The sequence below is a fragment of the Aspergillus lentulus genome (assembly GCF_001445615.1).
Source record: "Aspergillus lentulus DNA, contig: Alt13, strain: IFM 54703, whole genome shotgun sequence".
Taxonomy (NCBI): domain Eukaryota; kingdom Fungi; phylum Ascomycota; class Eurotiomycetes; order Eurotiales; family Aspergillaceae; genus Aspergillus; species Aspergillus lentulus.
Genome location: NW_028322114.1, coordinates 514,877 through 528,814, shown reverse-complemented (window position 1 = coordinate 528,814; position 13,938 = coordinate 514,877). Strand labels below are relative to the sequence as shown.

General features: G+C 48.5%; 4 protein-coding genes across 4 annotated transcripts; 3 read left to right on the top strand and 1 right to left on the bottom strand.

The window, feature by feature from the left end:
* Positions 1-1,664: 1,664 nt before the first annotated feature.
* On the top strand, positions 1,665-5,044 carry ALT_7446 (uncharacterized protein; the record flags this gene model as incomplete). The annotated part of the gene is made up of 7 exons (XM_033560842.2): positions 1,665-1,786; positions 1,845-2,142; positions 2,217-2,382; positions 2,452-2,781; positions 2,838-3,166; positions 3,218-3,695; positions 3,747-5,044. 7 exons carry the CDS (start codon positions 1,665-1,667, stop codon positions 5,042-5,044), a joined length of 3,021 nt encoding a protein of 1,006 aa, XP_033416733.2.
* A 908-nt stretch (positions 5,045-5,952) lies between these two features.
* ALT_7445 (aromatic alcohol reductase) lies at positions 5,953-6,969 on the top strand (the record flags this gene model as incomplete). The annotated part of the gene is made up of 2 exons (XM_033560841.2): positions 5,953-5,982; positions 6,058-6,969. 2 exons carry the CDS (start codon positions 5,953-5,955, stop codon positions 6,967-6,969), a joined length of 942 nt encoding a protein of 313 aa, XP_033416732.2.
* Positions 6,970-7,979: 1,010 nt separating this feature from the next.
* On the top strand, positions 7,980-8,945 carry ALT_7444 (NAD-dependent epimerase/dehydratase family protein; the record flags this gene model as incomplete). Its single annotated transcript, XM_033560840.2, has 1 exon — positions 7,980-8,945. One exon carries the CDS (start codon positions 7,980-7,982, stop codon positions 8,943-8,945), a length of 966 nt encoding a protein of 321 aa, XP_033416731.2.
* Positions 8,946-9,958: 1,013 nt separating this feature from the next.
* On the bottom strand, positions 9,959-11,701 carry ALT_7443 (serine hydrolase domain-containing protein; the record flags this gene model as incomplete). Its single annotated transcript, XM_033560839.2, has 1 exon — positions 9,959-11,701. One exon carries the CDS (start codon positions 11,699-11,701, stop codon positions 9,959-9,961), a length of 1,743 nt encoding a protein of 580 aa, XP_033416730.2.
* Positions 11,702-13,938: the final 2,237 nt, after the last annotated feature.

The following is a 13,938-nucleotide window of genomic DNA, read 5'->3' as shown; positions in this document are numbered from 1 at the left end:
ACCAGCGGACCATCCCACGAATGGTCCGGGACTTTAGGTTTTTTCTGCTCGTTTGGGGCATTGTCTCTTGAATTCAGGATAGGTATGGTCCGTTCGCGAGTGTCCCCACTGTCTGACATGATCAATCAATGAAAAAAATGTGGATGGTACGACAGATAGAGAGGTGATTTTTGCGCCGTTTAGCTATCGGTGTGCCGGGATGGCATACTGCCAAAAGATTTTCAAGGGGAACTGCTGAATTATTTTATATGTAAATCTTAGGCTACATATATGGTAGTGCGCACGTACGTAAGAGCGTTGGAGCCTAGCATTTTTCTCCCTCACCCCTTGCGTCGGTGTTAACCGGCGGAATCTCAGCTCGTGAAGTTGAGAGACTAGTACTCCGCTGGTGCAGTCAAAGAAATATAGCACGCATATTCAGTCTAGTAGAATATGTGGACTGCCCTTCACCGGTTAATAATAGTAGTCGTCGGCGCTGCCTAGGGTAGTACTGGGGTCCGATTCAAGTTTTCTCCTTCAACCGCTCAATGCATTTGATGGCCGCCAGATGGATGCCAATGGACCTTACGCAACGCCGTTTACAATGTAATCGAACATTATTCTGAGCTTCAGGTCGGCGTTGGTGAAAAATACTCAACGGTGGAGTTGCGTCATGGTGAGCTTGAGAGGATGAGGAGTTGAATTCGAATGAAAAGTCGGGGAAGAAATGAGCTGGCTGACTCTGCATAATAAATGACGAAGTCAATCGACTATCATGGCAAAGAAATGCGCTCAACCCATTTTGCTGGCGCCTCTGGATGAATACTACTAATCTAGACGCTGACCAATATAGTGCCTCAACGACAACTTGATACATGTGGACTGATTCTCTCGTCTACGCCTCCCGAGTAGGCCGAACGCCTCACACATCTCGTCTTCTGCCTCATAAGTAGGAAGCTTCATAACTCAGATAGTTTGATAGCTCAACTCAGGTCAACATCATAACCGGATTTTCTCCTTCAATAGTGCGACTCTAGCGCTCCATACAGCTTCGCTGATCGTCAAATGAGCCTTTGAATAATGTGCACCTTTCCGTGTGCCTGCTATATCCCACCAGATCGATGCTTATATTTACCATACTTATAATCTTAGAAATATATTACACCCCGGACCACTAATATTCGATTGAGAGAGTATAATTAGCAACATCTACGTTATTGTGTTCCGTCCGTCGTTCAACGCGCTGTATGGAGCTTAAAATGTCATGTTCCTACGTTCCAAAATCCAAATGTTCGGAACGAATGGTAATTGTACAGTGATGAAGTGCCGAGTCTCTATAGTCATTGTGCGCAAACACGGCGCATGGCGGACGGGGCCTTTACCTGCCGTATAGTCGTTTACTCGTATTCTCGTACCCGGGAGAAGGTCCTATTCATATTGTTCAGAACTGAGACCGATGATGTGAAGTGGGTCTATGAGTAAAGTCGTAGGCTCGTAGCAGCCAGGCAGCTGCCGAGAATCTTTTTATCCAATCATGTCTGTCTCCGCACTTGTATCCGGGATGTGATATAAAGAGCATGAAATTCGCAGAGTAACGCAGGGAATATTTGATCATTACGGCTATCGGCGTAGGTTCTATCTATCGTGTGCTCTGGCCAAACATGACAACCATCAAGCCCCTCAAAATGTTTGCGCGAAAGGCTCTTCTGTGTCTTTCGTTGCTGGCAACCTTTGCAGCTGCAAACCCATCAGCAGCTGATCAGTTCAAATCGCCTCCTGCGACCTCCCGAGCTAAATTTCGCTATTGGTAAACTCCGATCGGTCAGACACTACCGATTGTATGCCAGAAGCTAATCTACACCTAGGATTCCCGATGCTAGTGTCACAACTTCCTACGTCCAACAAGACATCGCCGACCTCGCTGCCAAAGGAGCAGGTGGTTTTGAGCTAGTACCTTTCTACGCCTATGGCAATCCCACGGATGCCGCGCTACCCACGGACTGGAACACGTATGGATTTGGGACCGAAGCTTTTCGGAACGTGTTCGATACAGCATTGCAAGCAGCAGTTGACAACTCTCTTCTGATGGACTTTAGCTTAGGTGCTAGTCAAGGTCAAGGAACACCCGCTGAAGCTGGAACCGAAGGATTATCTATCCATTTGGTATGATAGCTTTTCATCCTGCTTTCCACCAAATGGATTGAATGCTTGGACCACAGCGGCTAAGCATCACATAGCAACTCGGTGTTATGACGGTCAGATCAGGAAGTTCAATTATAGCTTCCGTCCCAGAGCCGCAAAATCTTACTGGTACCCTGCTCTCCGGTGGTGGGTTCATGCATGGTCTCACCAATGCTGAGAAAGGAAACTTGAAGGGTGTGATTGCTGGCAGGATAATAAAAGGTTTGTGCTTTCATACTTATTGATCCAGGACCTGTACTTGATGCTAACTCCCTATACCTGCTGTCGTAGAATCCGAGAGTAACAGCTCTGACACGACGACGAAGGTGATAATAGATGAAGACTCCATCGTCGATCTCAGTCCCTATGTGAATGGCCTCAATTTGAATTGGAAAGTTCCGGCTGGCAATGACACATGGAAGATATTTGCTTTCTGGGAGGGCTTTACCAACCAAGTGTCCTGCTCGGGTGGCATCAACGGGACAACAACGATACAGAGAGGGTCTCTCGCTGTAGACCATTTCAGCAAGGCCGGCGCCAAACTCCATACCAAATTCTTCGATGATCATATCCTGACAGGAGAAGCGACTAAAACGAATCTCAGGGCCAACGGTAGATATGGTACGCTAGCCGATTGAATTACCCTTCTTGTTTTGCCTGAGATTGACAGATAGCAGCCTGGGAGGACAGTATGGAATTACTTCTCGTGCTTCCTTGGACACGAGGGTTTCTGGAGAGGTTTGAATCCGCCCATGGATATAGTCTTGTGAAATACTTGCCGCTTCTATTTAACAAAGGCAATTCATGGGCACGTACATACACTCCTTACGACGAGGAGTATGTGTACGGAGCGTATACTACAGACCACGTCAGTGTTCACGACGCAAATTATCGGCAGACTCTGAGCGAGTGTTACCAAGAATATCTGGATTACCATGTTGAATGGGCCAAGTCACATGGAATCGAATTCTCCACGCAGGTTTCGTATAACTTGCCTTTGAGTTTTGTGAGTCTCCCGGTTTACCATGTAGTAACCTCTAACCGAGATTATTTTCAGCTGAACGAAATTCCATCGGTGGATGATCCGGAAGGGGAATCTCTCGGATTCGAGGATATCCTAGATGCCTATCGCTCTCTGTCTGGCCCAGCCCAGCTTGCTGGCAGAAGCGACATTTCATCAGAGGTTGGAGCCGTTTTCCAGCCTGCATATAGCCAGACCATCCCAGAGCTCTTGCTCTCGATCAAGAAATCCTATGCTGGGGGATTGACAATGATGGTCATCCACGGCATGGCGTACACTGGGCCATATGCGCAAACCACCTGGCCGGGTTATCAGCCATTCGGCTATGGTACCACCGATTCATGGAGTCATATTCAACCCGCATGGCGGCACATGGACGATGTGCTTGGGTACCTGGGAAGGAATCAGCACATCCTGAAATCAGGAAAGCCTCGTATTGACCTTGCCATATACCAGTCCGATAGCGCTTGGACTGCTGCGCGTATCTATGATTCGGACAATCTGCAAGCAAAAGGTCTGAGCGGTTTCGACGTCTCTTATGAAGGAAACTAATAAGTGCTTTCAGGATATACCTACAATTTCATCGGCCCGCAAAACCTGCAACTCCCAGCCGCGTCCGCTTCGAACGGGGTTCTCAGCCCTGATGGTCCTAGCTATAAAGCATTGGTATTTCTTAATAACACCCAGATTGATGAAGAAGTTGTTTCCAAGGTTCGAGAGTTCGATCGTGCTGGATTACCCGTCTTCTTCGTGGGTGAAGTCCAGCCTCTGCCCCTATCCTCCCGGCCGAATGAGCAATACAACACTTCTGTTTTGGTGGAACAGCTGATCGCACATGGAACAAACATCCACCATGTCAAAAGGAACGATGACCTTCCCGCAGCTCTAGCAAAAGCAAGTATTACACCGCGTGTGCAGTTTTCGTTTCCAAACAGTTCGATCTTCAGCGTCTATCGCACAGAGACCCAATCCGGAAATGATTACGTTTGGTTGTTCAACAACGCAAATGCCACTTTCTCTTCTACGCCCAGTTTTCAGGTCAGCAAGGACATGGTGCCACATCTTCTGGATGCTTGGACCGGAGACACACGACCGATCGGACAGTATTCGTTCTCCAATACAGGGATGCAGATACCTCTCAAACTCCAACCTTATGAGACCATTATTATTGGTTTCAGGCCCTTGACAGCGAAGAGGCAGAGCTGGGTTACGAATACTTCCGGAGCTGTTAAAGCGGTCAGCTACACTGTTGATGGGAAACTATATGCGAGCATAAAGGGACCGTCAAAAGTGAGAATCAACAACACCACGGAACGGAGTCTGGATGCAGTTGTGCCGTCTCCTACTTCGCTCAAGCTCTGGAATCTGGAAATCCAGGATTGGAAAGGAGATCCCAACGACACGACCTCTATCAGGACCCAGATCTCAACACATAAGTTCAAGAACCAGACTCTACTGCCCTGGAAAAGCATCTCTCCTGAGCTCGAAAACGTCAGCGGCATTGGCACCTATACAACCAACTTCACAGTTCCGGACATTGAGGACATTGGGGCGTACCTCTCGGTTGGACCGATCTTCAACACTCTTCGCGTCTGGGTAAATGGCTGCTTGGTGGGTCCATTCGCGGCCGATAATGCAGCAGTGGACATCAGCAATCATATCCGTCGCGGCGAGACCAATAATGTCAAAGTTGAGGTGTCAACCACGCTTTATAATCGCATCAGAGCTGAGATGAACGCCACGATGTGTATGGGATCTCTGCTTCCGCTAACGGCCCCGAATTATGCGTCTGCCGGAAGTCAGTCTTACGGCCTGATGGGGCCTGTGGTCCTTGACTGGGTGGCGAACAGGATCCTGGAGTGACTAGTAACTCTTCTGTACTCAAGTGATATACATAAACTTTGTATCGCAGCAGGTTGATGCCGCGGGGAGCACGGAAGCCATCAGCTAGATTGCAATGATTATTTTTAAACCTGGAATGGAATGGTCCTCCAGCTCTTACTTTGCAGCCGTCATTCACTACGTCCCTAGGTCAAAAAAAACACCTTTCGGTACATGCCTCCCAAGCCAGCAAGAACAATGTCCGATGTCGGTACTCAACACTTCTAGTCATTGATCCTCAAGTATATAAAAGATATCAATTCTCGTGCCAAAACAGTATGGTTCTCGATTTGTCAATGTCACTAGCAACAATGCCATTGCTGATGAAGATTCCGCCAGCATTTATCCTTTGCCCGATATCTGCATTGGGTCATTCAGGACCAGCATACCATCCCGCTTCACCGTAGCTTCCGCGAATAATTTGGTTCTAATGTTTCTACTTACTTCTTATAGGCCCATTTTTTTTTTGTTCGTATCATGATTATCATGAGCTTCGTGTTCACCACGGGCTTCGCCAAGACACATTATCTTCTCTCAATAGAGGACACAACACTGTGTACACGTGCATTAGGCTGGTAATTGGTCAATCCGCGGCTGTTCCTTGAGCAGACTACTCCATACATGTTAGTGCTCACTTATACTGTTAATATGATGATATTCAACCAATCTAACTTGACTGCTTCAAGAGTACATAAGCACTAAGGAAATATTTCTTGCGCACTGTAAGAGCTAGGGCAGGTAGGAATAAGTGATGTTCCACTAGTGAGCGGCTTCAGCTTATTTATACTCCCACAAAGTTCGTAAGCTCACTCACCTGACTGAAGTTCATCACTGCGGGTCTTCCTATATTGCAGCCAGTCCACGCTTCTCTGAAAATCAGAGTACAGAATATGACCATTTCCAAGGTGGCACTGGCCGGTGTAAGTGCATACTAGTATCACCTGCGCTGGTTCAATTTGAGCTAGGCTGACAAGTGAAATGCCCCGCTTACTTAGAAAGGCCGACTCGGCTCAGTTGTCCTCGACGAACTCCTCAAAGCAGGCTTTGAGGTGACAGTCCTCACGCGTTCAGCACCGTCGCTCAGGAATATTCCAGACGGTGTGCAAGTCATTGAGGTAGACTATACATCGCAAGGCTCCCTACAAGCCGCACTCAAGAACCACGACGCCGTAGTTTCGACGGTGGCCGGTGTGGCGGTGGCTACTCAGAAGCCCCTCATCGACGCGGCAATCGCCAACGGCGTAAAACATTTCATCCCAGCGGACTACGCCATGAGCCTGAGGAATCCCGCAGTGCGGCTGCTGCCACCGTATACCGATGTCTTGGAAATCGAAAAGTACCTCCGAGCGAGATCCGACGAGATCTCATGGACGATTGTCGCTTGCGGCGGGTTTTTGGAATACGTGTTTGACCTGCCATTTATGATCGACGTGGCGCACCGCCGGATCGACATCGTCAACGGGGGTAATGTCCCTTTTAGTATCTCGGACTTTGGGACCGTGGCGAGGGCGATTTCCGGAGTGCTCAAACAGCCGGGCCGTGTTGTTGGGCACTGCGTGCAGGTCCACGGTATGCTGGTTACGCAGAACGAGGTGCTAGAGATTGCAAAGCAATATTCTTCAGACCCAGGGTCCTGGGTAGTGAGCGAGAAGGACGCCCGCCTCAAATTTGAAGAAGGCTTGGATTTGCTGAAGAGGGGCGAGTTTACTATGACGGCAGTGTCGACACTGATGGCGGGAGTAGTGTGGGATCCTAACTATCAGACGGGATTTCAGGAGACAGACAATGAGTGGCTGGGGGTGGAAGAATTAAGCAAAGAACGTCTCGAGGAGACTATTAGGGGGAAAGTGCTTGGCGGGGTTTCTGGAATTGCTGAAGACAAGATTGTATCTAATGTCGAAGCCTAGGCGGGATAGTTGATAGTGTTTCAAGACTCATATTTTCGATTGTATGATGGTTGGCTTCCATTTTTTCAAGTATAGGCGACGCTACCATGCTTTTCATGATGTGCGCATACTGGGTTTGCAATCTTCCTTACAGTCTGAACTTATCCCTGATATCTTTTGTTCAGGGATCCAACGATAAGACAGGCCCAGAGACTAGACTGGACTGACAAGGCCCATGTCCAGCCACCCTTTCTGGCCTGGTGGTACTATGTCTCTATACGATCTTCTCTTTAACGAGCTCAGCAGCGGATTTCCCAAAGGAATGTAGATTGTCATGCGTCTTCCATGCTGAAAATGAGGGCTATGAATGGAGTAGCATACTTACCATGCAGCTGGATTCATCACGCAGCACAGGCCCTTAGGTTATCACAGCCTCTGCTCGTGAATCAAAGAAGATGGCCCTGAAGAGCAAGGACAAGGTACATACTCGTAACCTGGATAGGTGCTAATGTCCCCTTCAACACGGACCCAGTACCTCGCCAGATTTGAGTTGACACTTGAATTCAAGAAGTAGATGTCTCCCAGGGATGCTGGATTCGCCTGGTGGATAAAAGTTAGGGTTCGGGCGTACACGCTGACACTCTAGATCGGCAAACCGCTACGGTCTCCGGGCGGGTCCGGTAGGGACGGGGATGAGTGGCTGCTCCCGGACAAAGAGAGAGATGTTCAAAACTGCATTCAAACCATCATTATGCTGAATGATTCAGATTCCGCGGAGCTTGAGAGCTATTGACCGGGCCTGACGTCAGGTGCTTACCTACTGTCGGACAGCGGACTTAAAACCGCAGAGGAGGATAAAACCGGGGAGCGTAAACCTTCGCCGGTTTTAACTTTACTAACTCCGAATAGAACATCTATGAAGCCCTAGCTTTGACCAAGTGACATACTCTCGAGATTCTCTGTCTTCTATATAGAGTATTCTATAAAACAGCATAAATCCTTGTTATTTCATCTTTCCTCCAATTCCAACCATGTCGAAAATCCTCATCCTAGGAGCAACCGGATACCTAGGCAAGCACGTAGCCCACAGGCTCGTCCAGTCAGGCCAACACACAGTCTACGGCGTGGCACGTTCACAGGAGAAAGCAGCCCAGCTCGCCCGACAGGAGATAATACCCGTTCTCTGCCGCAACCCGGTCGAAGATCCAGAGGCGTATCTCTCCGTTATCCGCTCCGAGAGCATTGACATCATAGTCGACGTCTCAGGCGCAAACCAGGATTCTAACAGTTTCCTCCACAATGCGATACTCATCGGGCAGGAACGGCAGAAGGAATACGGGCGTCGCGGCGTGAAAGGACCAAAGCTTGGCTTCATCTACTGCTCCGGGACCTGGGTGCACGGCTCATCTTCCCAAGCCGTTAACGACCTCTCCGTCGTAGATCTGGCACCCGCACCTGCCCCGGAGCTAGTTTCCTGGCGACGTGATCTTGAAAAGCAGATACTAAACGCGGCCGACGTGCTGGATGTGATGATTCTCCGGCCCGCCTTGATTTACGGCAGGGAACTAACGATCTGGTCGTCTTTCGTGACGCCGCTACTCAACGCAGCGAGGACTGGAGAGACAACGTCGATTGAGATCCCTTTGGAGGCGGATGCAAGGCCAGGGCTGGGACATGTCGACGACGTAGCGCGAGCCTTTCAGTGCGCTACTGCGAAGCTCCCTTGTGTCTCCGGAACCGGTGTATACCCTGTTTTTGACCTGGTTACGAGCCAGGAGGGCATGCGCGAGATCTTCGAATCTATGTCTGTATGCTGGGGCTTCAAAGGGACAGTGACGCTGAAGGGTGCTGGCGAGGACAAGTTCGCTAAAGCAATGAGTACGACGTTCCGGGGCTCTTCTGCGCGGGCTGAGCAGCTTCTTGGCTGGAGGCCGAGGAGGTTAGGCGGGTTCGTGAAGGATATGAATGTTTATGCGGCTGCGTTCGCAGCACAGTGACTTTGGCCTCTTCATTTTAGGGCGCTGCTGTTACAATGTCGGAATTATTGTTATATATGGACCAATATGGCAGCAATCGTTTTCGAACCCTTCTTAAAGAGGAAATTCAATAGTACCACGCGTATATGCGTCGCAGTTACCGTCCGCAGCTGAGCACGACGTAAGGTATAGGTCCAAGCCATTGGGAACCTGCCGGGAAACTCCCATACGACATCCATTCATCCGTAGAGGGGCTGTCGTCGAAAATTCCCCAGTCCGCCTCATCCCGCGACAGAACACGGAGCTCCAGAAGGGCATAGGTGAACGAGGCAGGCTTGACAGAGCTTCTGTTGTCCATCCACTGTAAGACAGGCAATGTCAGCTCTGTGACATGGCAAAGAGGGGCCGCTCTATGTAACTCAGGTCATTTCCACTCTTTATATCGTCGTTGGCTATTCCGTGTTAGACGGTGACAGGCAGGGTCTCTACTGCAATCCAGCTCTAGGAGTACCGACATAGTCTGGGCGATTGATCAATGTGTTGACATAATTGAGTTTCTGGCCTCGTTTGCCCATTGTCAGAATGGATAGATTAAGCTAATGCAATTGTTGTGGAGAGAAGTAAGAGTCAATGCGTCTTAGGTCCCTCGCCTTTGCTCAATCCGATGAACAGCCAATAGTTGCGAGGATATCTGTGCTAGCTCATTTCAAGGCTGCGTGCCAATAGATTAATGGTGGAAGAACGGCATGCTCATCTTCTGCAGTCGCCGTGGCTGAGATCGGTAAATGGCATTGCGCATTGGGCACTGGAACTACACGGACAGCACGGTCAACAATATCTATCTTATGTCCATGGCGGAAGATGTGGGGCAATTTCTGAATAATAAGTCTCTGGGCAAGGGGGATCAGAGAAGTCAATTTATATTCACTTTTGCCAAGGTCACCTGGCAGTCTGGTACGATCATGGGGGTAGGACTGTTGGCAGTTGTGAAGCCGCTGGGGAAGACAGCTTGCAACACTCGTTGCCACACTGATTTATTCAATCCGCCTAAGCCAGGCCGGCTTCTCATCCACGTGCCATAGCCACCAGAGTCCAGTAACTTGCTCATCTGCAGAGTCAAGCTTGAACTCCAGGAGAGTCTGTCTGTAATCCGCTGGACCTGCTGAAGCTACCACGTAGCTATTCCAATCTTGCAAGAGGAAACTGTAAGTGTCTTTTCGGTAGAACACCAGCTTTCGTCTCGAAGCCCCATTATGATTAAATACTACATTCAGTTTGCCATCAGAACCGGCCGCCTCCCTGTCCGCAACCACAGTCATGGTGAAGAGATCATTAAATCCCTGGTACCTTCCCACATAAATCATTGGGTCCCGTTCAATATCGGAGAGTCGCCGGTTCTCCCTCCATGGCCGTTGAAGGCCCTCGTAGAAGAACTGTCGTGCTAAGTCTGCCTCCTTCTTCATCCACGGAGTCAGATCTACCCATGGGGTCAGGTCGAATAATGCTTGAATCAGGATCTGTGCCGCGAAGTCGCTCGCGTCTCCAAAGCTTCGGCCATTGCTCATAGTCACCACCGCGCTTTGTGTGTCAGGAAATGTCCACACTGTCGTTATTGATCCAGGCATGCCGCCGGTATGGCCTATCGCCAGGAAAGGCGGGGATTTCATCCCCAGTATGTGTTTCAGGTGAATCTGGTGGTCTGTATCTCGGGAGTAGCGATTGCCACTGAATGCTCCCAACATTGAAGATGGAAGATCCATACGTACCCATCCCATGCAATATGCAGCGTCCTTGCTAAATGATGGGTCATCAGCCGGTCGAGTCCAGTAGCCGCGACGGACTCGATTCATTTGCTTCAAGGGATTGTTGTGCATGTTGGCCTCTGTACCAAGTAAGGAATCGTCTGGTACGGGTATGGATGCTTTTGTGTCTTTGACCTGGGGCTGGTTTTCTCTCCTCTCCGCAGAGAGGACTGCAACACACCAGTTGAGCATGTCTCTGACACTGCTCCGCATCCCCGTCGCAGCCAGCAATGGTGAGCAATCCTCATGCGACCACGGCTCAGAGTCCAGCTGAACGAAGCTCCCATCATCAAGAGTTGCACATGGAGCAGCGACGTTATCATCACCTGCGATGTCCGCCCTTGACAGAGCCGTCCTCATCATGCCAAGCGGGTGTAAAATGCGTTCCCGAACAAATTCCGCGAATTTTTGACCTGTTACCCTCTCAACCACCTTAGCCATAAGCCCATATGTGAGATTGTTATACTCCCAGTGGCGGTTAAATTTCTGGCCTTCTTTGTTGCTTGTCGGCATTATGTTCAGGATTTTGATCACATCTTCCTCGCTAGCAAGAATGGACCCACGGGGCCCGTAGAAGAGCGCCCCCGGATGAGTTACCCCTGTCGAGTGGCGAAGAGCATCGATAAGGTCTGCATTCTGGCCGATCTGAGGATCTCCTACTGGGTTGAACTCTGGAAGGTATTTCTGAATTGGGTCCTGCCAATGCAGCTTCCCTTCGTCGACTAGCATGGCGACGGCGGCAGAGGTGAACATCTTGGAACAGGAACCAATATAGTAGATTGTGTCTGTATCAGACTTGAACCTCTTCTCAGCGTCTCGGTACCCGACACTTCCTTGCAACACTACCTTGCCTTCGTGAACCACACCAAAAGAGATAGACGGTACCTTGCATATTTCCCTCGCTTGATCGATTTGGGATAGCGATTCCTGCAGACGCCGATTGAGACTGCTGGAGCACGGAGACTGGATGGACATTTGGGATGGAATTTTATAAGCTGGCTAGAATTATCTGTTATTACCCAGCTTTGATACCAGGGAGACACTTATCCCAAAGACGGCTATGTTGTGGGGAGGCTTCTGGACTATAAATACTGGTCAGTCTCCCTGCGGTCAGTAAACCCCTTACAGCTGGGCACGAATGTGTCTCAGTGAAGTTGTAATGCTGCGCTGTGTTGTCAAAGTACCACTGTGATATATGTACCAAATTTTAGCCCCTTACTGCTAGGCATGTTTGTGTCACCTGGCAAAGTTCCTAAGATGAGCCACGACACTATTCTGGACTCTGCAGACCTTCAAGTTTCACACCAGTGTCGAGCTCAACCTTTCTCCCAGTGGCTGTCATATAAAGCCATGGATCCACTTGTGGTCTTGGATCTGCTGTCTATCCTTTTGAGTTGTGTTGTCGGCTATTAGGCCCAGTTCGGTGCATTTGTACCATGGCTATACGCCGGCCTAGTGTCCCGTATACACACTCAGTTGCCTAATGATTCTCGCCCTATGATTTTAAGGCCTGAGAAACAATGCTTAACATAATACTAGAGCCCAGCCTACGACTTGACACTTGGTGCCTGGTGAAATGAATGCACTACTGCCAACAATACCAGCCTGCATTTGCATATATAGGACAGGAAAAACCTAATAGCAACCTCACTTGGCATATTAGGAGAAAAACCTGTTCCGAGGCCAAGATACTCCATTGTCAAAATCACATAACATTTAATATTTTCCGCCCTTGCTCCCTTTACTTGGGTAGTGCCTCTCCGCCGCCAGTTGCACCACCAGCGCTGCCTGGAAGTTCGGGATCAGGAGACATAGTGATTCCTGTAATCATGCAGATGAGTACTTATACTACTTTCAAGTAAGTAGGTTTTACAGTAAGACTACTCACCTCTGTGACTAGTAGTAGGCAGGCGTTAATGTCCTGAAAAAAACATTTATCAACTTAAGAGTTCCTCTCGTTTCCAACTATCACAGTTACTAAGGGTAAAGTGGAACTTACTGGGTTGATGGAAGCCGAGATTGCTCAGAAAAATGATCAATAGGTTTGTATGAATGGAGTGGTGAGTGAACTGTTGAATTGTCAGCTTTATATATTAGCCCTCACCACTCAATTGTGGTGAGGAGTGAACACTCCCTCCATAGTGGTGATGTATGATAGTCACGACTGTGTAACCTCCATATGGCCAATGTTTATCATCATTGCATCACGCTCAATCGGCGGCCTTATACCCAGTGTGCCTTATGTAAGGAGCGCGACGTCAGACTATCAGTGTCTTTATATTCTCATTTCCGCATTCAGTAGAGATGTATAGAATGAACAAGCCTAGGCTGGATCGTGACCTCTATCTATGCATTTTCAGGAAACTTATATGCCATGTCATGATATCATCCTTGTAGTCAGATTAACTGATTCCTGATCTAACTACAAGTTCAAATGTTCAACATTGCAAGCCGGATATGGAAATTGACATGAGGTTAACTTCAATGCCATGCAGGCATAATAGGAATGTCTTGTCATGGTCATATCTCCGCATGCAGCGAAGACCATCTACGGCGGACTGCGAGCACAAGACATGACTTTATAGGCCTACAATGGGGAATTATTGAAGATACCAAGGCAATTGAAGACCACTTGTTCCCTAACAGTCTGACAATAGGACATTCTAGTCTCTCCTATCACAGAATTAATTTGAAGTCTAGCAAAACAGCTAACCAACATGCTCAGTGCAGTGTCAATATGGCAAGAAATACTTCTTGCTTTTGAATGCTTGTTCTTCACAACTAGTATCTAGACATATATGCATTCCCAGCTGTACCTAGGTGGGATAAATTTGTTTGGAAATGAATGATAATTACCAACCAGACGGGACCTAGGTGACTTGAAAAAGCTGTAAGCAAGGGTCGTGTGAGCATAGTATTGTTACCCATGCAACAATTATACATGTTACACAAAAAAGCTGCAACGACTTGGGAGACATCTATGTTCATCAAGTTCATGCTGAGGCTACATACCTGTGTAAAGAGATCGAAATACTACAGGGTAATATGTGTCTTGCATCTTAGAGATTATGGCTCATTAGTGGAAGCTATGCTTATTCAAACTAGGAAACAGTCATCTTTGTCCTCTCTAGTACATTACTTTGAATTCAAGAGTCCTTGCCCGTTGTCTGTCTTGCCCGTTGTCTGCCTTGCCTCAAATATCTCTTGTTCTG